This window comes from Plasmodium chabaudi (assembly GCF_900002335.3).
Source record: "Plasmodium chabaudi chabaudi strain AS genome assembly, chromosome: 3".
Classification (NCBI taxonomy): domain Eukaryota; phylum Apicomplexa; class Aconoidasida; order Haemosporida; family Plasmodiidae; genus Plasmodium; species Plasmodium chabaudi.
In genome coordinates, this window is record NC_030103.2 from 340,496 (window position 1) to 366,436 (window position 25,941).

Genomic DNA, 25,941 nt, shown 5'->3' on the forward strand with positions numbered 1-25,941 from the left:
TCAATTTGTTCGTGTCATTTGTATCATATATACTAAATTAAGATATACTTAAATAATATAGTATATCCTATATGTGTGAATTGCTACCTGTTCACCATTTTGTATTTATATAATGTATTTCATATTCAAATTAATTTATTTTTTAATATATATAACAAACTCTCAAAAATGAATTCAGTTTGATTTAACATATTTGGCTATTTTTTGGCTTTTCACATTGGTAGTAATATAGTAAGAGAAAACAATTCACAAGCAAGCGCTTTGTAATTATGGATTTAAAAATATTAGTACATGGGCATTGGTTATATATATTAATGTGTGCGTAAAATTATAACTTCACGAAGCTCTACTGGTAGGAAAAGGAAAATATATCTTTTATGAAAGGGATTTTTTGATATATATATTTTCTGGAGTACAATAAAGTATAATATAATAATAACTGAATAATTTTACGTATAAGCAATTTTAACAATATTAATGATAAATTTAAGACATTCAATAGTTTTAGATTAGGTATATCAATATTAATATGTTTTTTCACTATTGCATCCAATGTAGAATGATAATTTTCAACCAATTTTCTATTATCTTGAAATGGAATAAATAATGGAATAGTATTATTTTTTGCTGTTAATGTGAAAAATGTTTTATATGTATGCATAACTTTATTTGCTGTATATTTATCAGTATTAAAATTTTTTAAAAGAAATATTTGAATATTCGTATTTATAAGACGTGTGATAATATTTAAACTGGGTAATAAAAACTTGTTATTAAACATGCCATGAAAATATAAGCCATATGTATTATATAAGTATTGGATAAGTTTGTCATCAATATCATGAAAATTTTTATGATCAAAACTTTTTCCTTCGTCAAGTGTGCTGTAATAATGATATTCATAATTTGATAAATGTCTATTTAACATATTATTCAATTCTATATTGATTTTTTTAAATTTATTTTCAAAAAATTTATGAATTCTTTTTTTATTCCAAATATATTTTTTTTCAAAAATTGTCATATTGTGAATTGTATTATTTAATAGATTTATCTTCAACTTGGTAGCTAAGAACTTATTAATTTTTTTTATGATATGTATATAGTCGTTTATTCTTAAAACGTAAAAAAATATATAATAATACAAAAAATTATTATGAAAATTGTGCATGAATTCGTTAAACGATACAGAGAAACGTGTATTTTGTTGTTTTTTTAAAATATGTTCTAGCTTGTTTAAAATTGGTTTTTCATTTTTTTTAATTATGTCTTTGTAAACCAAATTAATCATGTTTTTTTTTTTATTCATAGAAATTTCTTCCTTCAATGTGTTACATTTTCTTAACTGTTGTAACTTATTAAAAAGGTTTATAGCAAAATACTTTTTTCTTCTAGTATATGGTAACACTGTATTTTGAATTTTTGGGTTTGTCGTTTTTACAATGTTTATTTTTTTAACACATTTGACTTTATTTATTGTAATATATAGCACTAAAAAACAAATTGCAAACTTTTTAAGAAAAATCAATTTCATTTTATTATTTTTATTTCATCATCTTATTATTTTTGTCTCGTTTTATTCTTCCCATCATTTCAAAGGTTTACAATAAATTTTATTTGCTCTAAACACTTTTTTCATATCTCATAACCATATATTTTTTATAAATAATAAGTAACTATTTTGTTTAAACTGTTGTACAAAAGATAAACATATATAAGTATATCTTAAATTTTTTGTGTATATATAATCCTCCTTTCGATATGAATATTATTATTATATATATTTATATAGTTGTGCATATTGATTTTATTGTCCCTTAAATGCTGTTGTTTTCGTATGTGTGCTTCATGTTTTTTTCATCACTTTCTTTTGATCTATGATATAAGAATTTTTCAAACTTATTTTATTTTTTTGTACAAAAAAAATATCATATCGAGCTACCCCCATCAATTGATAAAATATTTTTATATAAAAACTAATAAATGTTACTAAACATAATTATATAAATAAAAATATATAATTTTTGTATTTTTTTATACTTTTGTGTGCTTTATATTTTTTTTCATCATTAATTTATAAAAATACTCCAACTTATTTTTACTTTTTTTATTTTCCTAACTCTCAAATATGCGCATAATTTTGCTGATTTTAATTGCGGAGTTTGGATAAATATTAAAATATAGTATACTTATTTATATATGGATCGACATAAATTTTATTTTAATTATATTTTTTTACATAAATACATCCCAAAAAATGGGAAATTACCATTTAAGCAAATAAAACATAAACGGCAAAAAAAAAAAATATATAGCTTGTCGGATTAATAAGTTTGTTAGCTTTGTAAGAATTTGGATAATTATATATAAAATTGCTTGGGGAATATAATGAAGTTTATATAAAATGTAGTTCAAATGGCTATACATTTTACCACAATAAACAAAAGGCAATTTATTTTATTATTGTAGAATGATGTTATTTTATTTGTATTTGTCTTGTTATGAATTCATAAGATTTGTTTACATTCAATCAGAGAGAATCTATATACAACATACAATTAAGCAACATAAATCGTTGCTGTATATAATCCGTTTTACATATATTCATCTTACATCGGTAGTTAAATAGGTTAGATAATTAAAAAAATAAAATCACAGCATGCATATGTGCACACCATGATGACAGTTGGGTAGGAAAACAAAAAAAGCAAACATTGATAAACAAATCGTCGTATTAAAATATAATAAAAAATAATTGTGTATATATTAAATATAAAAATTGTACGATACAAAAAAATAAATACGAAAAAAGGACAAATTTTATATTAACACAATTAATAATAAACACTTATTGTTTCGCATGAATAATGAAAGCATTTATTATTCTTAATATAGTTCAAAGGGTATAAGGAAAAGAGAAGTAAACATATATTGCATGGGAATACTTTGATAAAATTTTATTTTTTGGATCACTAAAGTAATCTTACACACTATTAAATAAGGGGTAACATAATTTATTATTGCGAATTATTGATTTATATAGGTCTAATATTACTCGAAATTTATATTCGTACTTCATATTTTTTATTATTTATATTTAATTATTAAATATGTGATTTATTTTTTTATTTCTTTTATTCTTTATCAATATCTAATGCTAACAATTTATTCTCATTTCCATCCCCTACATATACAAAAAAAAATCGATTATTTCGTACATCATTAAGCCTTTTGTATATTTCCTTAGAAGATTTTATAAGACATTTAAAATAAAAAAATGGCAATACAAAATGTTATATAGATAAGTGAATAAATATATATACACTTTAACTAATTAATGAGATCCATCTCAATAAGTATTTTTATTTTTATAGAAAAAAAGCTTTATACAAAAAAAATATTATTTTTTCATAGTTTTCAAAAATAAGGCATATTCTCTTATGCTAATATTGTTAGTTCCTTTTACTTTTATGAATAAAGAACAGGAGTATATTCGCTGATTAAGTTTGTAAATATTGTTTTTTTCTTTCTTTTCATTTAATTTCACTTTGGGGCTCTTTAATTAGTAATTCCTTTACACTTAACATTTTTATTTTTTCATGTTTCGCCATTTATAAAAAATAATGTATGATTTTTTGCCCATCTTTCTCAAAAATACGTATATAATTTATTAAAACACGTTGATTTTAAATTCTATAAAATATTACAAATCACGATAGCTATAATATGTTGTAAATAAAGAACTATTTATTAATCTTTTGCAAAATGTTTTTATCGAAATTTTTGTTAGCTTGGTCTAAACACATAAATATACCATACATATATATATATAATTTATTTTATATAAGCATATATGTATGTACAATATTAAATGCAATATAAATGGATTGCTAAAAATACAAATTAAATTTATTTTTAATTTGTTAATCTTTAAACGAGATAATAAAATTTTCACATAAAGGATATTATTTAAACTTTTTTGAAGTATTTAATCCTTTTTTATAATAATCATTTATTTTTTTTTCAGTATAATTTTCGTATCTTTATCTTATACTTTACAAAAAAAATAAATAAATTAGGTACAAATAATGCTTACAAAACATGGATTTTTATATAAATTATATTTATTAACACACTATTCTTTTATAATCATTTTATTTTTTTTATTTCCCGATTTATTCATACACAAAAAAATATATTTATTCTTCCTTTTTCACAGTATTATTCAATGACTCAGGGAGATTAACTTCTGTGTCCTTTTGCTCTTTTAGGGGGGATGGTACTTTATTTAATGATGTAACTATTTTAATTTTTGATAAAAAATATTTATTCATGGGCTTAAATTTTCCACTTGCACTTTTTCGAGCTTTGATGCCACCAATACTTTTCTTTACTCCTTTTCTAATTAATTTGCTTTTATTTAATGCACCTATTTTGCTTTTTTTTATTGAAAGGGCACTAATTCTGTTTCCGCTTAATCCGAAAGCTCGATTTTTTCGATGAAGTGAAATATTCAAATTGCTAAATTTTTTAGCTGGAAGTTTAACAGTTTTATAACTATTCATATTTTTACTAATTAAGGTTCTTGATGTAGGTGTATTTTTAAATAGCTTTCGTGATTTATTTCCTCTATATCCAATTCCAGCTGATTTGCTAATAGCTTTTCTGCTTGCATAATTTTTATTGTAACTACTTTTAAACTTGTCGCTTCCATAACGAGAACTGTAGTTACCCGATCCATTCTTAAAAAATTTTTTACCACCAAATTTACCAAACTTGGAATTGCTCAATCTCTTGCTAAAATATGGTTTCTTAAAACTTCTTGACTTCCAACTTGAAAATCGTGGTTTCCCTCTTCCTCGAAAACGTGAATTTCCAGATCCATCTTTTTTTTTTAAAAAACCTGGTTTAAATTCTTTTTTTTTGCCATTACTATTACTTAAAAAGCCAATGTTTCCACTTTTTTTTTCTCTATCAACTACATCGTCTAACGGGCAAGATAGATAATCCATTATTTTCTCATTTTTAGCACTTTTCATCTTTTATTATAGGAATATAACACAAATTATTATATATTGGGCAATATGGCATATATATAGTAATAATATATATTATATTTAGCTAATATATAAGCAAAGGGGGTTATAATAAGAGCAAAAAAATAAAATAATACTCAAAAAATGATTACAATATACAATATCTACTACAAAATATAACAATATTTCCGTGTATATATAGAGAAAAAAATGAAAAATTAAAAAGGTTAACAAATTTTATATTCTAAAATATAAAAGTCTTAAAAAGAAAAAGCGTATACTCTTTTGGGATATATATGTAAATATATATATATAATGTATAGTAATAAAAACAATTTAATTATGCCTTACTTTTTTACTTCAATAATTATTATTTATACAAATCTTATAACTAGCATTCACGTAAAAATAATTTTTTTTGCATTTACTACATTTACTTGTATGAATATATATATAAATAAATTTTATACAATTGCTTATGTATTAATTTTTATATATTTTTTAGTACAATTATTATATAATTATTTCCATGCATTTTCCACGATTTAAAAAATATTTTTTTTCGTTTCAAATAAAGTTTTTTTACATATATTTTTTAAATTAAAAAATTCATATTTTTATTCATACTTTAGTATACTACTTATAATAATTTTTTTCAAGCACGCTTTATTATATACGTTATAAAATACGCACTTACAAATTTTTTCATACCATGCATATATGCATATAATGTCAAGATCATGATGAAATTGCTAATAAATGGAAGAGTGACAAGTACGAAACTTAAAAATTGTATATTATTTTCATCCCCCCTTTAGCAGAATATAGCAGGCTTATTTTGGGGATGAAAAAATATTTTTTTTTCTCATAACCTTATAAAAGCATTTCGTAAATCATAATTCAAGTTTTTATTGGTGTTTTATATTTTCTCTAATTTTTAAATTAAGTTTTGATATGTAACAATAATAACTTAAAAATATTTGTCACTTTTTCTCTTGATACAATTTATTATTCAATATTGGCAATTTTGATCATAACAAAAAATATTTTAAGCATTAAAATTATATGATAATGCATTATTATATTTTGAAATTCATATACAAGGATGTAAAACTTTTATCTTAACAAAGCAACAAAAGAAATTATGTGACTTAAGTTTTAAAACGAAATAATAACATATTTTCATCATAAAACTCTGAAAGACATATATGAATGAAAACTAAAAAATATCATTCTCTTATCTTTTTCGTTTCTAACCAATTAAAACATTTAGGACTACATACTTATCTATAATATACCTACCACTCGTCTTACTTTGCGCGACATAATATCCTGTTAATAGGTCAAAATATCTTTTTATATGTTCTTTTATTTGTTGTATCTATTTGCGATAAATTAAAAATAATACATCGAATCTTATTAATAACCACATTTTGATTGGAATCCTTATATACATATTATATACTTTTTCTACAACGAAAATAATTAGTAAAGGTATTGTTACAAATTTATATTTATCATTTATTACGATTTGTTACCAATCCGTACACAGTGATTATGATATTTCATCTATTGACATATTATATTAACACTATAATTTCCCTTTATTCATTATATGGGTGTTATATTTATGTTTTATAAATACCAATTTATCTAATAATTAATTTTATTGTGAAAAAATGGGCTAATATATTCTCTTTTTTATAAGAGCACGGTACCGTACATATTATATGTCTTAGATGCAACCTTTATGAGGGAAATATTTGTAATTGCGTATATTGAATTTATACCTTATCCTTAGTTCTAATATATTTTTTCGTCTTCATGCATACAATTTTGATTAATAATATACCCTTTTAATTTATATAAGAATTACAAAAAATCACTTAATGAACATTTTATTTTTAATGATAATTATAAGTTAACCCTTTATATCTACCACATCTTTGTAAATGTATAAAACTCGTAATATCTTTTATTAACTAGTTATATTTTTATGTAATCAATAGCTTTTTCAATTAGACATTATAAAATAAATAACTATGGAAATACATCTACATATTATAATAGGAATAAACAAATAAAAGTGAAGTATAAATATACAGGTATAACCATTTAATACTATTGTCATATTTTTCTTTATTTATTGAAGCATGAAAATGATTTTATATAACTAAAACATCTTCATAAGTTAATAGATTACATGAACTTTGAATTCGTATTGACACAGATATGAGGAAACATTTTTACTGAATTTATACCTTTATTCATAATATAATAAAAAATAGACTGCATATGAGTCATTGCATCATAAACATGTATAATCAGGTATAAAGGAATATCTATAAATACAATATTGTCTATTAATATTAGTCTTATATAAAAAAAACAAATAAACATATCGTGTAGGTTATTTAAAAAAGGTGGTCATTTAGTTCATAATATATATTTTTAATTATATAATATTATATCCCTTTAAATGAAAAATGTATTACAGCATATTTGTGTTTGTATACATGCATATAAGCATATAATATATAAAAATAAATATTTATATAATTTAAATCATGTAAGTATTGTGTCTATCATAAACATTATATGTCAGGAATATTCTATAAGCTAATTCTATCAATTTTAACAAAGTTTTGAGAAATTAAAAAAGTGCAAAACCAAATAAGAGTTATAAAACTCATTTTTTCTACCATTTTCTAACGTGAGTCTTTTTAACATCATTCAAATTACAAGGGTGATATATTTGTATTCCTAGACAAATATGTATTCATTATATTTTTATTTTTAGTAATATAACTTCATTGTATAATACTGAAATATATTGTAGATACTTAAAATGATTTTATTCATGATGGCATTAAAGTCATCATTTATAGTAATATATATATTGCGAAGAAATTATATTTAAATAATTTATGCAATTTTGTACACATTTTATCAAAAATGACAAATACTATAGATTCTTTGTAGTATTGTAAAATTTTATCATATAGCATTCATGAGATTTATAATAGACATCATCATTTATATTAGAAGTAAAAAATGTGTTATGAAACATTGTTCATTAAGAAAATTATAGCTTTCTGAATTTATAAAAAACATATATATAGCTAGACAATGTTTTAAAATTTTTCCAAATAATGTAAAATATAAAAATTGATAATACTATAATTTTATTAGAAAATAATAAATATAATTATATTTCTTTACCATGTATTAAATAATTTATTATAATATATAAAATATTATGCATAACATTTTTAAAATAATAATATATTTTATAATATATATATTAAATATTATATTAAGAAACAATTTTAAAATAAATTAAATAATACAATAATATTATTTTAATTAATTATATTATATAAATTAATGATTATATATATTAAAATATAATATTTATTAAATTATTTAATTATATTAAATTAATAATATTATATATTAAATAAAATATTTATTAAATTATTTTATATTAAATAAATACATATTAAATTAATAATAATATTATATATTAAAATAATTATTTATTAAATAAGACATATTAATATTATTATATTAAAAAATAATTTATTAAATTATTAAATATATATTAATTATTATTTTTATTATATGTTTAATTAATTAATATACATATTATTGTTTAAAAATAATAATATTAATTGTATAATAATGTTTTTAATTAATTTAAATATAATTAATAAATAAAAATAATATATTTTAATAATATTTAATTAATTTATAATATTTTATTTATATATATATATTTAATTTTAATTAATTTAATCTTTAAATAAAATTATTAAATAATTATTTTATATTTAATTAATATAATATATATAAATAAATTAATATAATCATTTTTATTTAATTAAAATATATAATTAATTTTTAAATAATTAATATTTAATGGTTATTATTAATAAATATGATAATTTAATAATATATATTTACATTTATAATAATTTATTTAATATTTTATAATAATTATTTAATAAAATATAATATTCTTTAATTAATTTATTGTTTTTATTTATATTAAATATATTATATAATAATTAATATAATTTAAAAAATATATTTATTTATTTAATATTAATTTAATTACACATTTTTTATTTTTAATTAATTATATATTATTATTTAATAATAATTTAAATATATTTATTTTTTATTATATTAATTTAAATATTTTATTATAATATATTTAATTTTATTTAATACTAAATAATATAATTAATAAATTTATAAATATTATTTACTATATTATAATTTATATTAATTAATATATTTATTTTAATTTAAATTATTATTTTAATATTAATTAATGTTTTAATTAAATATTTTAATTATTTATACGTTATTTATTTTTATTAATATTATTATTTATAAAAATATATATTAATTTAAAATATAATATTAATGTTTATATAATATTTTATAATTTTAAAATAATATATATTATTCTTAATAAATATATGATTTACAGGAATTGTCTAATACAATCCATATAATATTATATTTATTATGAAAATCAATAGAAAGTTTATTATTAATATAAATGAAATATTTTATGTCTTAATGAATTCATGATATGTGCTATTTGTTCCTTTATAGCCTAGATGAATATACATAAAAACATTATTTTTCTCATAATATGTTTTGCCATATGAATTGTTACAACATAAGCAATTTTTATATTTACATCTTTATTCTATACCATAAATGGTGATTGATTTATATAATGATTGGAAAAGGTGAAATAACTAATAACTTCACTTTTCATTAATAATGAGCATACATTAAAATATATGGAAGACTATATATATCAAAAAATTTATAAGAATCAAACATAATCATATGCAATAATATTATGATATCCTAAGCAATTTTACGTTAGAAAAAACATGTATAAACCAATTTGTTTTTTTAGAAAAATGTAAGTAAATCTTTTACAAATATTGCAACCTTACATTATTTGCCAGACTCGTTCTCCCTGTTTATCATTTAGATTGTGTGAACCCCCCATTCTATGCTTTTATTTACATATCTTACAATTTGTTTTTATATGATTAGTAAATATTTAAATTCTAGATATTCAATTAAATGCTATTAATAATTCCGTCGTGTTTCCTAATTTACAATACTTCATAAATATCTTATATACAAGGGTCATATAGAAAACATATTTTCTTATGGTATGACTTTTTAACCATAAAATGTGGCTAATTTTTTTTTTAAATTAGCATATTATAAGAAAAATATAGAGAAAAGCATTGAATATGAAACTGAGAATAATGCTTATGTTATATGTAATATATGCAATAATTTAACGAACACATCTTTAAACAAATTAGTGTGTATGAATTTTGTATATAAATATACTTAAAAGAAATAACACCATATATTTATTTAGATGGATTTTATCATAATAATATATATAAATAATTCGATCATAATGGTATATTGGGTCACACTATTATTATATAGCATCCTGTTGTTTAGTGACTTTGCAATTTTTAAATCTTATTTATCGTAAAGAACGACAATATATTCATGAAAAAAATTTAAATATATACAATTTATACTATGAAATAAAAAATTTATTTTAGTTAAAGAAAATTCACGTTATTAATTAGAAATTTGTATTAAGTAAATAAATAAATTTATATATTTATAACAAAATGTATATCTATAAAAATATAAATATATAAAAAAGGGAATCCATATTGTTTGTTTCAAGGATTAGATAAAACATGAATGTATTAAAGAAAACCAAAATATTATATGCAAATAACACATTTTTCCCTTTAAAGTACGCAAATGTTAAATCAAACTTTTCTAGCATAGATTTTAATTATAAAAATACTAAGAAAAAAAAGGATTATAGTAGGAAGAATAAGATAAAATATATTTTTGATCACAGTTTAAGTGTATATGACAGACTGATAATATTTAAAAATTTACAGAAGGACAAACCTGTTAAAGGTGATGAAAAACTTAATAATAAATTATTATATACATACTTGTTAAATGAATACAAAAAATGCTTTGATTATATTAGTTTTAGTCAGATTATACAAAGCATGCAGATATTTGCAGAACTTGAAAAAAAATGCGATGATTGTGATTTCTTTATATCAGCAACAAATTTAGATAAAAATGATTTATGTAGAATACGTGAGTTTGAATTCAGTGACAAGGGTTTACACTTTCATAGAAGAGAACTCCTAGGAAAAATTTGCAATAAATTTATTAAGCAAGTGCATGAAATGAATGGAAACGACTTAATTAACTTTATCATTTTCTTTTATAAATGGAATAAAGATGATAGAAGGTTAATTTTTTTTTATAACTTTTATTTTAACCATGTCTTTGACAATTTATATCTTTTAAACCATAACATATATAAAATTCTGTTTATATTAAATACATATGTTACTAATAATGGTTCGGGCATGCTTTTTGATAAATCATTAATAAAGGGAAATGAACTTAATGTGCACTATTTTAAAGAATTCAAAAAAATAGATAATTATGCAATTAAAATGAGCAAAGAAGAAATTTACAACAAATCTTATCTGAAGGTATATGAGAATATAGATAAAATTGGGAATAACAAAATATTAAACATTCTAAAGCTATATATAGATAATTCAATTTTAAACATTAATATCGATGAAAAAATTATAAAGATTCTTCATAAGAATTTAATGAATGAAAATATAGGATATCTTATAAAACTGTTAAAGATATATTGTAGCATGATAAAGGCAGAGAAATGTGATAATACTACAGTAGTTTCTAAATCAAAAGAAGTCATTTTATGCATGTTACAAAATTTAAAACAGAAAACAGACAATGAAAGTGTATTATGTGACATAGATTACAGTACATTATTGAATTCAATAAATAATAAGTATATTTTAAGTAAACTTGTTGATAATAATTTTTCTTTATTTTATGAACTCTTGTTAAAATCATTCTTCAACATTAAATTTCAAAATCTTCAGTTTCTTTCAATTTCACTGATTTCTATAAAAAATATATATTTTACTTTATCAAAGAATAAATGTTATACTAACACTTCGTTATTTTTTTCTGTTATGAAAATGGGATTAAACATGTGTAATAATTTGCTAGAAGATTGTATCAGAATGAAAAATAAAAATGCAATATATATTATATCGCATGATAAGACTATAGACAATCATGTAAAGTCAAAAGATAACAATGAAGAAGTAAATGTGTCAAAAAGAAGTAATAGTTATTTTTATAAAATCGAAAATTATGATGATTTTATATTTAAATTAAAAGCTAATGATTTGTTATATGTTAAAATATTGTCTAATTCCTTTGTAAAAATAAATAAATTATACAGCTCATACGACTTTTACTTATTATTCAATAATATATCATGTATTTTATATTATTTTATAATAAACAATGATGTAATAAAAAGGTTTAATGATACACATATATACATTTTAAACGATCTATCTTTTGTCTATAAAAATATAAAAAGTGAAAGTTCAGATGCAAATATAATTTTAAATAAAGTTAAAGAGTTGGTATATAAAAATGTTTTAAAAGTTAGTAACCTATATATTCAAAATATGAAAGAAGAAAATAAATTTTTAAAGGAGCAATATGTATGTTTTTTAATTTTTTTAAACAATATATTTTTTGATAGAATTATTCATTTTGATTATATAAAGAATATCTGGTGTCATGTTTATAATGCATATACTTATTTCAAACATAATCAAATGATAAATGAAGACATAATTGCTTTACTTTTATTAACATGCTCTAAGTTTCAATTTTTTATTGAAAATAATTCAAATAGTAGGTATAATAGAAAAGAGCTACTGGATTTAAAATATAACATCATTGATGATTTGACTATAAATTATTTACAAAAGTACAAATACATTTCTTTAGATAATTTATCTAAAATTTTAATATCATTATCAAATTTGAAATACAGATATAAAATATATGAGCCCCTATTATTAAAAAGTTTGGAAAATGAAATTATAAGAATTTGTCCCGAAGCCCAAAATACCAATTTTTTAGACACGCCAAATTATACTAGTTTAAATATAAATTTAGAAAAGATTCGTAATGAGCATATAAAACAACATGTATTTGTAAATATGAGCAAAATTATTGAATGCTTAATAAAGTTAGATATGTTTTTATATTTAAAAGAAACAAATGTGTACTTAGATTTGTTTAAAAACACATTTTGCAATATATACATAAAAAAGAATTTATTAAAAAAAATACTTTATATAGCCAATAATTTGTACTTATATAATTTTTATTCGTATGCTTGTAATATCTTAGAATTTTTTTTTAAAAATGAAGAGATTTCCTACAATTTTAATAAAAATGTAGAAAATAAAGTATTTGAAAAAATTGCATGTTATATATCAGAAGATGATTATATTGAAATTTCTAACACAGCATTTGTATTTTTTTATGATTATTTGCAAATGATAAATAATGAAAAGTATCAAACGGATTTAAATTATCCCCAGAGATGTAGTACCAATTTGGATGAAATAAAACACAAGGACGATTTACAAAATGGTACAAACGCTTGTTTTGAAATTACAGATAAATGCAATGAAGCAGAAACAGATTGTAACGAATGGACAAGAAGTAATAGCCTGTTAAAAACGAACGGTAGACATAATACATGTCTTGATATAATGAATTTATTTAGATTTTTAAAGGTTGATAGAAAAAAAATAATATTATTTCAATTATATTTATATCTTTCTAATATAAAAAAGATCAAAGAAACTAATACAACATCTTCTATGTTCCATTTACAAGTATTGACAGTTTTAAAAAACATGAATCCAAAGTATTTATGTTTGGAAAATTATCAAATAAAAAATGAGCAAGGTACTTTTTTGTATACCATTGATATAGTGGTGTTCAAAGAAAATATGTTCAAAAAATTATAGTTGTTTTTAGTCTAATATATTATTAATTTGTTTTAATATATACACATATATATATTTATAATGCAAAAAGACAATTTCAATGCATATTTATTTGATATAAAAATATGTAAAAGGATTTATATATTCAAAATATGAAAAAATGTTTGAAGTGTGAAGCAACACACTCATATATATACACTATATAATATATGATCATTGCTTCACGCATATATATATACAAGGATAATTTAAATTGTGTATTTGAAACAATATCGATTTTATATTATAGTTTAATTATATTTATTTTTTAAATTAAAAAAATATAATTGTTTTATACAAATTATTATGTATATATATGCTTTATATGGCTATATAATGTTGCATACAAATGATATTTGATATCAACAATTTAGCAGCAATTTGTTTTTTGTTGTTTTTCACTATTTAAATTTATTAAGTTGTTATTTACTGTTTTATTGTCTGTGGTATTTTTACTGTTTATGATATTTTTATATATTTCTTCTGCAAGCATATAAAAAACATTTTTTATATTAAATCCAGTTTTTGCACTTGTTTGAATAAAAAGTAAATTATTTTCTTGAGCATATTTTTGTACCTCTAACATATCAACTTGAAACTTATTTTTATCTATTTTATTTGCAACTAAAATTATAATATAATTGCCACTTATTTTTAATTGGTTTACCCAAGTTTTAGCTCGGTCTAGGGTATTTGAATTACTAATATCAAAAACTATTATAGCGCATGTAGCACCTCTGTAATATAATGGAACAATACTTGCATAACGCTCTTGTCCTGCTGTATCCCATATATCAAATTTTATGTTATACAGACTTTCATTATTTTTATTATTTTCATCATTAAATGTTATATTATTATTGTTATTACTAGGATTGTCATCACTAGTATTATTAGTTTTGAATTCATTTATATTAACTACATATGTGCAAAAAGAAGCACCTATTGTAGTATTTGTATTATCATGAAAGGTATCCTTCGTTAACCGTAAAACTATGCTTGATTTCCCCACTGACGATTCTCCTAATAACACTGTTTTGTAACTACTTTTCTTTTCCATTTTTCATTTTTTTTAACTAATACATTATAAATAAGCGAAGTGAAATAACCATGGGAAAAATGTAATACAAAAAAACAAGTGAAAGATACAAAAATATATAATGGAACAAATAAATATTATGAATTATGAATAATATTTTTAGTGAAAATATAAAATACGTAAAAAAAGTGTAAAATAGTATATATATATTACCCAGAGTAATAAACGAAATAATAGGAGTTAAATGAAGTGTTGTACATTATAATTAAAAAAAAAAGAAGGATATAAACTAAATTAAAGTAAAAATACAACCTATTATTATTAATGTTTTTTTATTTAAATTATTTTTTTTAATATCTGTTATTGGATGACGTAGAAAAAAAGTGCAATTTTTTTAAAATACAAATAAATTATTACTTGACAAAAAAAATAAAAAAAATATATATAATAAAATGAAAAAAAAATACACATTTTCAGGGTTAAATTTTACATATTTTAAAGCACATTATGTATAATTATAAAAAAAGGAAAAATGTAAAGCCTACTAAAATGTAATTTATATATATGAAAATTTTTGTAAATTCCTTTTGCGCTTAATATAATGCAAAATAATATAAAATAATTTTTTAAGACCTTAAAAAGTATACCTAATAATAGTATAGTAATAATGGCATATGAAATGCAAAGGAGGATACACTAGGAATTTTTTACATATATAAGGTAAAGAATTCATTCTTATTTTATAACTGAAAAGATATGTATATATAAAAAATAAAAATATACAAATATGGGTTTATGCCTGCATGTGTAATTCTTTGATGTTAATAAGCCCTGGGTAATAATTTTTTCCCATCGTCATAGGGAAGATATTTGCTTTTATCTTTTGGGCGATAACCTAAAAAATTATTATAGAAAAAAATAGTTACATATGTAAGTTCCATTTTGTGTGTGCATTTTTCCTTTTCTTTTTTCGCTTCGTTTTTACCTCCATATGATATTTGCTGACATAATGCGGGCAAACGACGATTTAATTTTTTTTGATTATAAAAATCAGCCCTATAAAAAAAAGAAAGTATATTCATTTTCAAGACACACACATTTTTGCATTAATAATGTATGACCATATAAAAAAGGTGTTAAACATTTTTAAGAAAAATCGAACCATATAAAAGAGGCTTGTAAAAAATGGTCGCTTGATAAATTAAAAATGTGTCTCATTTGAAGTATACTATATTTACTCAACTCTGTGACAACAGGTCCAGATTTTTTTACTTTTTTTTCGTATAGGTGCCTATAAATGGTAATATAAACATACATGTTTTCGCTTTATATTAGATACGTAAATATGTGTATACTTATTTGGTTATATTTCATGAACTAACTCCCATAATATATTCTTTAAGTGTGAAGGGAATGTGTCGACATTGGTCGAGGCCTCATCTAAATGTACTAAGAACTGAATAAAAAATAGTATACAAAATTATATAGTTAAAAATTAATAAAATAAAAATATTGTATTTAAAAAAAAAAAAAAAAAACGAACCCCAAAAGCATATTCTTGACAATTTAAAAGTTCTGTATTAAAAGAATATTCTGGAACATCTTTTAAAAGCATCCAATCACGAACAATTCTCCAAGTTATATCAAAAATGTATGTATTCATTATTTCGCCTTGATAACATTCATGTCTTAATCTTTTGTTAATTATCCATAGATGAAGAATATAAAAATACATTTTCATATTAAATGATTCATCTATTTGAAATATCTTTAATATCTCTTCATTTTCCAACCGTTCTATTATTAGGTGAACTAATCTCCATGCGCATTCTCCATACTCCGTATGCTTTCTAATAATGTAAAAAAAGAAATAATTTTTTAATATTTTTTAAAGCAGCATAATTATATGATACCACTTAAGCATAAACCATTTTCATTTTCTGCTACTACATAATATGGACAAAATATAGTAGGAAACAATTTTATAACTGTTTTTTTTCTAAACACGTTTAACGATATAAACAATGAACACATGGATGCATATTCACATTCTATATTATGTGTCTGTATAGTGTAGTAATTATAACTTACAAAAAAACTTTATAAACAAGAGAACTGATAAAGGAACGATCACATTGAGGTATCGGTATAATATATTTTGATGACTCTCGAATACTAATTTTAGTATTTTTGTCTTCATATAAACTTTTGCTTTCTATAACTTTTATATTGTCATATACTTTTACTTGATTAGTAAAGGATCGAAAAAATGAATATCTTCTGTTTAGTAACAATGTTCTTCTACCTTTATTCCACATCCCATAAAAAGAATAAAAAAAAAAGTTATGGAAAATTTTAATAAATAATAAAAATAAGCTAGCAAACCAATATTGTATTTCTTTTCATTTTCAAGTTGTATTAGTGTTAGTTCATTTCTCTTTATATACATTCATATCCCATATACATATTACTATATTTTCACTTATTCACATGTTCGAATTTTGAATTGTTTGTGAAAGCATTTTTTTCTCACAAAGCATGTATATATGTGTATTTGCATTGGTTATATATGAAATAAATATAAGTTATAACTAAAAATTAAAAAAAATGCAATATTCCTCCTTATTGTTTTCGTTAAAAATTTATATAATAAGAAGGTATAGCAAAAAATGAATACAAGTGTTTATAAAAAAAAATAGGAAAAAATATTTTTAAATTTAATCAATTTAATATGTATAAATATATTTACTTATACATATTAAAAGTCACATTTTTTTTTTGTAACAAAAATCTATATCTTATTCGATCTTTGATAAAAAAAATGAAAACATGTTGTAAAAAATATATATAATAATTTTAAACATTATATCCATACATTTTAATATTTAAATGTAATGCATCCATACGACATTCCAGCCCCAAAACCACACATACATATAATGTTATTCCTTTTTATTTTCCCATTGAATATCTAAAAAAAACATTTAGTTTATGAAAAGGAAATATATGAATAAATAGAAATTATATATGACATATATTTCACTTAATGAATGTGGGATCACAATGTGAATATATATGGATATATTTTTTATTAAATATATTTACATTTTCCGAGAAGCATAGCGGTATTGAAGCTGCCGATGTGTTTGCATACTCATCCAAGTTTACTAAAATCTGTAAAAGGTAAAATCGCATAATTCATTAAAAACAAAACTAATAAGGCCATAATAATTACTACAAGCATAGCCATCATTTCTACACACAGATATGTATTATAAAGCGAAATAGAGATTAGATAAAAATATCGTTACCTTTGATTTTGGTATATTTAAAGTACTTGCAACTGATTCTAAAATTCTAATATTAGCTTGATGAAATATAAAATAATCAACATCATCTAATTTTAAATTGACATTTTCTACAGATTTTTTTAAAACTTTAGGTATTTTATTTATTGCATATTTAAAAACTTCTTTCCCATTCATATTTATTTTTCCATATTTATTTTGGTTTGGGTTGTCTAAATTATCCTTATCGTTTTCAAAATTAATTGTTAATAAATTATTTAGTTCACTATTTGATCCTAGATAATAGTCGTAAATATTATTTTCTTCATTTGTGTTTGTTCGTTGTAAAATCATAGCGCCTACGAAAAAAAGTTTGTAACTATTGTTTGGCAACAAATTGGAATGGCTAATAATAAAAGGGATAGTCATTTTTATATGTATAAATCATGTAGTGATATATATGAACATGTCATATGAAAAATGCAAACGCCACCTGCTCCATCCCCAAACAAAACGCACGTGTTGCGGTCTCTCCAGTCCACGAAGTTGCTCAATGCATCACTTCCAATGATTAAAATGTTTTTATACTTGGGTAAAAAATTGTATGCTAAAAAATGTAAGGGAAAAATATAATTATCAAATTATATGCAGATCATATTTTATTTATCATGTATATATAATTTTTCTAAGAACCCGTAGCAAAAGCAAAGACAAATCCTGTGCATGCTGCTGTTAAATCCATATTGACACTATTTTTACATCCTAGTTCATTACTAATATTATTTGCATCTCCAAATAAGTTTTGAGGTGTAGATGATGCGTTTATAATCTGAAAATGTGTATATTAAAAATAGGAAAGGTTTCTATATAAAAAAAAGGAATTTGACTACATTGACATTCTTACCATATCTATATCTAACGGATTTAACGACGCAGTTTTTAAAGCTTGCTTAGCACTTTCTACTTGTAGAGTTGTTATATTTTCATTTTTTTTTAGTATCCTTCTTTTTTTAATTCCTGTCCTGGTTTGTATCCACTACAATGGGAATTCAAATACGAAACCGGATTGCATATATATGAAAAAGTATCAATAAAGATATACGTATGTAGTAAATTATTTTATAAACTTTATGAGTGCACAAAACATAGTTCAGACAAAAAAGAAAAAGACACATAATATTACTTCGTCATTTGTATCGATATATTTTTTTAATTCGTCGTTATGAATTTCATGTGAAGGGTAAGAATGACCATGTCCAATTATCTTACCCCCAACTAATTTGAAAAAAATAAAAAGAAAAACATATTAAAGAGACAACAAAGGTGTATACACATTATATTGTTGCAAAATTATGTACATATATTTTTACCTTTTCCTCCTATAGCACGTATTTTAGTTGTATGTTGTATAGAATGAACATTATTTAAAAAATTATATTTACTATTCTTTATTTCGAGTGCAAAAAAAAAGGAAGTAAAATTATACAGAATTAATATAAATACGTAAAGAATCATTTTTATTTTTTTTTTTTCGGAATATTTGAGATATATTGTTTTATAACTTATTTTTTAATAACAAAAAATGTTTTTTTTTTATTGGGTTTTTGACAAAATGATGAGAATACATATATAATTGCGCATTTTTTTACTTTAGTATTTTCGAAATTGTTTACATTTATAATTTTAAATCATTTTATATTTTTTAAAAGAAAAAAAAGCCAACTTTAATAACGCACACTTATATTTATCTACATTTTATGAACGAAGCTTTCTATATTTTTTTATGTATTTATTTTGATTTGTTCTATAAAACAGGAGTAACATATATTAATTATACTTACATAGCAAGTAGCAGTTCTTATTATATTCTTCACCATTTTATGGAGCAAACCAAATAAACAACCAACCAACAGAATGAACGAATAAATATGCACACATTTATACCGTTGTCGAAGTGTGCTACCCATCATTAATTTATTATATACATTTTTTATAAAATGATTGGAAAATAATGTTATTTTTTAAAATAAATGCGAATTTTAAGCATGATACAGATTTAAGTGAAGGTGTAAAGAATTATTTCGCAAAACAAAAACATCATGCAATTGGATAGATATCCATATAACATAAAAAATGAGAGCCAACATAAATTGCTTGTTGCTTTCTCTTTTCGTTTTTATTAATAAATAAAAGCTAATAGAAATTGATTTTATATTATGTTATACCTATTTTAAGAGCATATTGTACTATACATAGAAAGACGAAAGAAAAAAAAATCATCCTAAGTACTGTATGTTTTGATGAGTAATATATGATATTTGTGTGTAATAATTTAAACTTATAATTTTGTTAGTTATTTTATTTTTATAAAAAAAGGAAAATAGTTAAATAGAAAAAATATATAATATATTTACATACACAATATGTTTTGGTTATTTAATTTGTATATATTTTTATTAAATGATTTGGAATATTTTTTATGTGTAATATTTTTTAAGTGCTATGTATGTGTGTTATGTAGCTTATTCCGCAATTATATTTATAAAAAATTTATAATATATTATGTTTTTCTTATTTACATTCTCGTGGTTAATATATATTATTATCATTATTTTTTTAATTTTAAAAAATATTTTTGTTTGTTGCGTTTTTCTTTGTATCATTTTTTAAATTAAAAGCAAAAGAGAAGAAAGAAATGTCATATACCACAAAATATATAATGCAAACAGAATGGAGTACAAAACTTAATTTTTGCTGACACAATATGAATATACATATATATTTAAATAATTTAAAACTGTTTTAAATGTGAAATATAGATATATAAAAAAGGTTGAAGAAAATGGTTTTATAATATATCTATAGATATAATAATATATGCATATATTAACATGACTAACAAATGATGCATATAAATTGAGAGAAAAATGATATAATATATAATTTTATATTGTAATCCCTTTTTTTAAAAAACAGTTTTAAGCACATAGATAAAGAAAATTCATATTTATTTTAAATATTATGAATGAAAACATATTAAGAAATATTTGGAGGTACAAGCCATGTCTATTTATAAAAAAAATTATTCGGAACAAATCAGTTTTGTGCTTAAAAATATCTTGTAATATTTCGAGAAGTAATTTGAAAAATGGATCCTTTAGGTTAAACAATTTTATCAATGTGTGGGGGATAAATGCAAAAAAAAAAGTTAACACAAAAAATAAATTAAAGAGTTTACAAGAAAATTATAAAGTAAATAATGATGTCCACTATTTAAATACAAACTTGCTTACACAATGTCTTAACAAAAGTAGCCACGTATTAAAACCCAATTCTCACCATATTCTTATTCACCATAAAATTTGTTCATATTCAACAACAAAGAGTGAAAAGGTTGCGAAGGAAAGTAGCGAACAAGATAAAAATCCAAATGATGAAGAAAAAAATAATGATATGATAAAAGGAAATAATCCAAGTGTTGAAGAAAACGGAAAAAAAAATAATGATATAAAAAAAATATTGAATATTATATTTTGTTCATCAATTCCAATGATAGGATTTGGATTTATGGATCAATTTATTATGATCCGATTAGGTGACCTTTTTGATGCATCGATAGGTGTAGCATTAGGTATATCTACTTTATGTGCCGCTTCATTTGGGCAACTATGTAGTGACACATTTGGAGTTTTTTTTGGATGTGCTATAAATTATTTACTTCAAAGATACAAAATTATACAAATAGAAAAATTTGATATAAAAAATAAAACATATCAATATTGCACATTAATCGGATCTGTATTGGGAATATTACTTGGTTGTTCCCTTGGTATGGTTCAACTTATTTTTATTGATACAACAAAAAGTGAAAGATTAAAAAAAAAAAAAGAACTAGACTTTATATTTCAAATGGTTATGTATGATTGTTCTGATATATTAAATTGTGAAGCTTCAACTTTATTTTTATATGACAAAATAAAAAATGAGTTATGGAGTAAAGCCATACATGGTAGAAAAAATATTATCAAAATTTCTGCTAATAGTAATGAAAAAAGTTTCTGTTTATGGGTTTTAAGAAATAAAGAAATTATTAATTGTAAAGATGTACTAAGTAATGAGTTGTATAATCCAGATCATGATAAAAAATTTAATTTTAAAACAAAAACTATATTAGCTGCACCTATATTAGATAAAAATAATGAAGTTGTCGGGGTCCTTATGTTTCTGAACAAGCTAAGATCACATGGTGGCTATTTTACATGCAATGATGAAAAGCTAGCTGAATTAATGAGTAAACATATCTCTATTTTTATGGAAAAATTTAATTATATAAGTGAAGGTGATAAAAAAATGATTATCTTTGATAAGGAAAAAAATAATCCACAAGAAGAAGAAGAGGATGAAGATGAAGACGTCACTAAAGATGATGATAATTTAAAAAATATATCAAGCATAATCGAAGAATTAAAAATAACTAATTTTAAAGATAAAAAAAAGGAAGAAAGAAAAAGAAAACGGGAACAAAATAAAAAAAAACAATATCAAACATTGCAAATATATGATGATGGTAAAATATTTGACGAAGGAAATGATAATGAAATAAAACAAAAAATGTATGAAGATTATGACGAAAAGGAAGAAGAAGAGGATGTCTATGACATTGAAGAGGAGGAGGAAGAGGAAGAAGATGAAGAGGACTATGAGCATTTGAATAAAGAAGAAAAGGATAAAGAATCAGAACAAGCTAGCATATCGAAGGACCTTGAAAATGGCCCCCAAAATGAAAGTATACAGTATAAAGAGGAAAAAAACAATTTGCCAAATTTGCTTAAAAAAGATAGTAATAATAATAAATGCCAATCAAGCGAAATAAAGCAAGTAGCAAAAAGCGAACAAATTAAAACATCAGATTCAAGCCTAAAAGAAGGGAACAGTAAGATCGGTGCTCAACAACAAATTGAGAATCAAATGAAGAAAACTGATACTACAACTGATTTAGAAAAAACAAATAATTTCTACCATATGGAAAACAAGTTGAATGACCATGAAGAAGATAAAAGTAGTTGCACACTTAATACAAACAAACAAATAAATAATTTATATAATAAAATAAATAAATTACAAACCATTAATGAACATAATAAAAAATTTAAATTCAATTTATTAATGCAAAATGTGTCTAAAAATGTAAATAATAATTTTTTTAACGAACAAAATGTTAGCAATAATGAAATGGAATATGAACAGAATATACCTATTTATATTGATAACAAAAGTAGGAAAGAAAAAGAAAAATACAATTTAAAAAAATATTCTACCATTAGTAGTGATGAATATATTGATCCATATATAATAGACAATGCCAAAATATTAGATACCCTTTTTAATAATATAGAAAAAAAAACAAAAAAAATTATTTTATGTACAAACTTATGTGAAGATAGTATAAACTTATGGGGAAAATGGAAAATATGTGGAGAAACTTATCCTAATAATTTTGTAGAAATAAAAAGTAATACTAAAGAAGAAAAAACAATTCCAATTAATATATCCGACGAAAATTATCATAACGTTTATTATACTCCTGAATTTAATTATTACTTTGAAAATAATTATGATACAGAATATGATTTATTTTATCAAAATCGTTTCAATGATGGATATAGTCATGCTCCCAATCGAGAGTGTATTGGTGATAATGGTGTAAATAAAAATAAGTATGAACATATTGAAAATATTGAAAACGTTGAAAAAATTGAAAACATATCACTTATAAAGAAAAATTGGATGGTGTATGATGTTGTTAAAACTTATAGTCATAACATATTTGATGAAAGTTATTTTGCTCAAGTTAATTTGGGAAAAGTATTTAATAATATGTCTCAAAAAAAAAATGAAATGAAATGTTTTAAAATGCTAAAGATTATATACAGATATAATCTAAATAAAATTTTCAGTAACCATTATAAATACATAATAATTAAAAAAAAAAAAAAATTAAGAAAATTTTGTTATTCTATAAAATGCTTTGATATACACCAAATGGATCAATTTTGGTTTACTATATTTTGTCAGAATAAGTTAAAAAGTATTTTTTATAAAAACTTATATTTCGCAATTAACTTACAAAATGCACGTATAATTGATTTCAAATTGATACACACATATATATTAAATACAATATATGAAAATACAACTTCCATTTTTGTATCACCAAGTACTTGTTACAATGTTAAAAAAATAGACTTTTTTTCAGTGAACAATTTATATCGTTTAAAAAATAACACAACAATGAATGATATAATTTATAAATATTATATATTTTATAATTTCCGAAAAAAATTAAAAAAAAAAAAAATTAATTACTATAATTATCAAGATTTATATATGGAAGAAAGTTTCTTTGGTCATAATACACACACAAAGAAAGTACCAAAATTGCTTGATGATGATTTAGGAAAAAAAAGTGCAATCATAACAGTGGAAAGATAATAGGAATATATATCCAGTACAAAGACCAAAACCTAAATATGGATGGGAAGTATACACATAATATATCCCCAAAATTATACCTATATTCATAATTAGTATAAGAATATATTGAAAAAACATATAGATAGAACTTTTCTCTGTTTTTTTTCGGAATGTTACTAATATTAGGGTGTGCCTATGTATTAATATGAAGTTTTAGAAAAGATAATACATCTGTACATCGTTTTTAATTTATCTACAATGGCTCGTGATGCTTATATGTATTATATCCTTAAGCACCATTTCCATGTTAAATTTTTAAAACGTATTTTTTTAATGCATTCATTTATACACCATATATATATTATAATTTACAAAATATTTATAATTTCCATTTGATGCCCCCAAAATTAGCTATATACCTATGTATAGCACACCTATTGTTTTTTATATATAATTTTTAACTAAATTATATTTTTTTTTATTTGAAATTATATCATATGCTTATATAATGTGATGTCGAATATTTTCAAACACATTTTTTGAATTATTATTTGTTTAATCCTTTTTCATATTATATATACATTAATATATTTTATTTTTTTGTTAATTTAATATTTTATTATTTTCCCTTGTCTAACATGGATAGTGCCTTATGAACATTTTCGTTGTTCTCATTTCTTTTACAAAACTTTTTCCCTTTTTTAAGTTGCATACACTTCAAGACGCTTAACAAAGTGTTACACAGGCGGTCGACATAAATATGATTTCCTTATAGTATATATTGCATATACCTATTTTATCAGATTTTCTCCATACTTACAGTTTTTTAGCTGTTTCATTTGGTGAAATAAATGAATATCTCGTAACATAAACCATTTAATTTCGTTTATTATTAACATTTTTAATAGTTTTATAGTATGGCTGTTTTAGCTTTAAGGGCTATATTATTTTAATATATATAAAGGTGGAACAAATAAAAAATGGATGAAACTGAGATAGTTATATTTTTGTGCTAAATTATACAATTTTATAAGAATATTTTTAAGGTAGGTTTATTACTTTCTCTTTAATGTAACAAAAGTGGAACAAATTTA

At 21.3% G+C, this 25,941-nt stretch overlaps 7 protein-coding genes across 7 annotated transcripts; 2 read left to right on the forward strand and 5 right to left on the reverse strand.

The window, feature by feature from the left end:
* Window positions 1-346: 346 nt before the first annotated feature.
* PCHAS_0309900 (conserved Plasmodium protein, unknown function) lies at window positions 347-1,534 on the reverse strand (the record flags this gene model as incomplete). The annotated part of the gene is made up of 1 exon (XM_016799798.1): window positions 347-1,534. One exon carries the CDS (start codon window positions 1,532-1,534, stop codon window positions 347-349), a length of 1,188 nt encoding a protein of 395 aa, XP_016653193.1.
* A 2,665-nt stretch (window positions 1,535-4,199) lies between these two features.
* PCHAS_0310000 (conserved Plasmodium protein, unknown function) lies at window positions 4,200-5,039 on the reverse strand (the record flags this gene model as incomplete). Its single annotated transcript, XM_735625.2, has 1 exon — window positions 4,200-5,039. One exon carries the CDS (start codon window positions 5,037-5,039, stop codon window positions 4,200-4,202), a length of 840 nt encoding a protein of 279 aa, XP_740718.2.
* Window positions 5,040-10,804: 5,765 nt separating this feature from the next.
* PCHAS_0310100 (conserved Plasmodium protein, unknown function) lies at window positions 10,805-14,029 on the forward strand (the record flags this gene model as incomplete). The annotated part of the gene is made up of 1 exon (XM_734623.2): window positions 10,805-14,029. The coding sequence occupies one exon, from the start codon at window positions 10,805-10,807 to the stop codon at window positions 14,027-14,029; it is 3,225 nt and encodes a 1,074-aa protein (XP_739716.2).
* A 388-nt stretch (window positions 14,030-14,417) lies between these two features.
* Window positions 14,418-15,107, reverse strand: PCHAS_0310200 (ras-related protein Rab-5A, putative; the record flags this gene model as incomplete). Its single annotated transcript, XM_731755.2, has 1 exon — window positions 14,418-15,107. One exon carries the CDS (start codon window positions 15,105-15,107, stop codon window positions 14,418-14,420), a length of 690 nt encoding a protein of 229 aa, XP_736848.2.
* An 800-nt stretch (window positions 15,108-15,907) lies between these two features.
* On the reverse strand, window positions 15,908-17,404 carry PCHAS_0310300 (ubiquinol-cytochrome-c reductase complex assembly factor 1, putative; the record flags this gene model as incomplete). Its single annotated transcript, XM_016799819.1, has 6 exons — window positions 15,908-15,981; window positions 16,072-16,142; window positions 16,249-16,377; window positions 16,469-16,542; window positions 16,630-16,936; window positions 17,178-17,404. 6 exons carry the CDS (start codon window positions 17,402-17,404, stop codon window positions 15,908-15,910), a joined length of 882 nt encoding a protein of 293 aa, XP_016653194.1.
* A 560-nt stretch (window positions 17,405-17,964) lies between these two features.
* Window positions 17,965-19,888, reverse strand: PCHAS_0310400 (apicoplast beta-ketoacyl-acyl carrier protein synthase III precursor, putative; the record flags this gene model as incomplete). Its single annotated transcript, XM_737772.2, has 8 exons — window positions 17,965-18,057; window positions 18,192-18,260; window positions 18,398-18,732; window positions 18,867-18,980; window positions 19,067-19,202; window positions 19,278-19,409; window positions 19,557-19,648; window positions 19,744-19,888. The coding sequence occupies 8 exons, from the start codon at window positions 19,886-19,888 to the stop codon at window positions 17,965-17,967; spliced, it is 1,116 nt and encodes a 371-aa protein (XP_742865.2).
* A 1,506-nt stretch (window positions 19,889-21,394) lies between these two features.
* Window positions 21,395-24,865, forward strand: PCHAS_0310500 (GAF domain-related protein, putative; the record flags this gene model as incomplete). The annotated part of the gene is made up of 1 exon (XM_732203.2): window positions 21,395-24,865. One exon carries the CDS (start codon window positions 21,395-21,397, stop codon window positions 24,863-24,865), a length of 3,471 nt encoding a protein of 1,156 aa, XP_737296.2.
* Window positions 24,866-25,941: the final 1,076 nt, after the last annotated feature.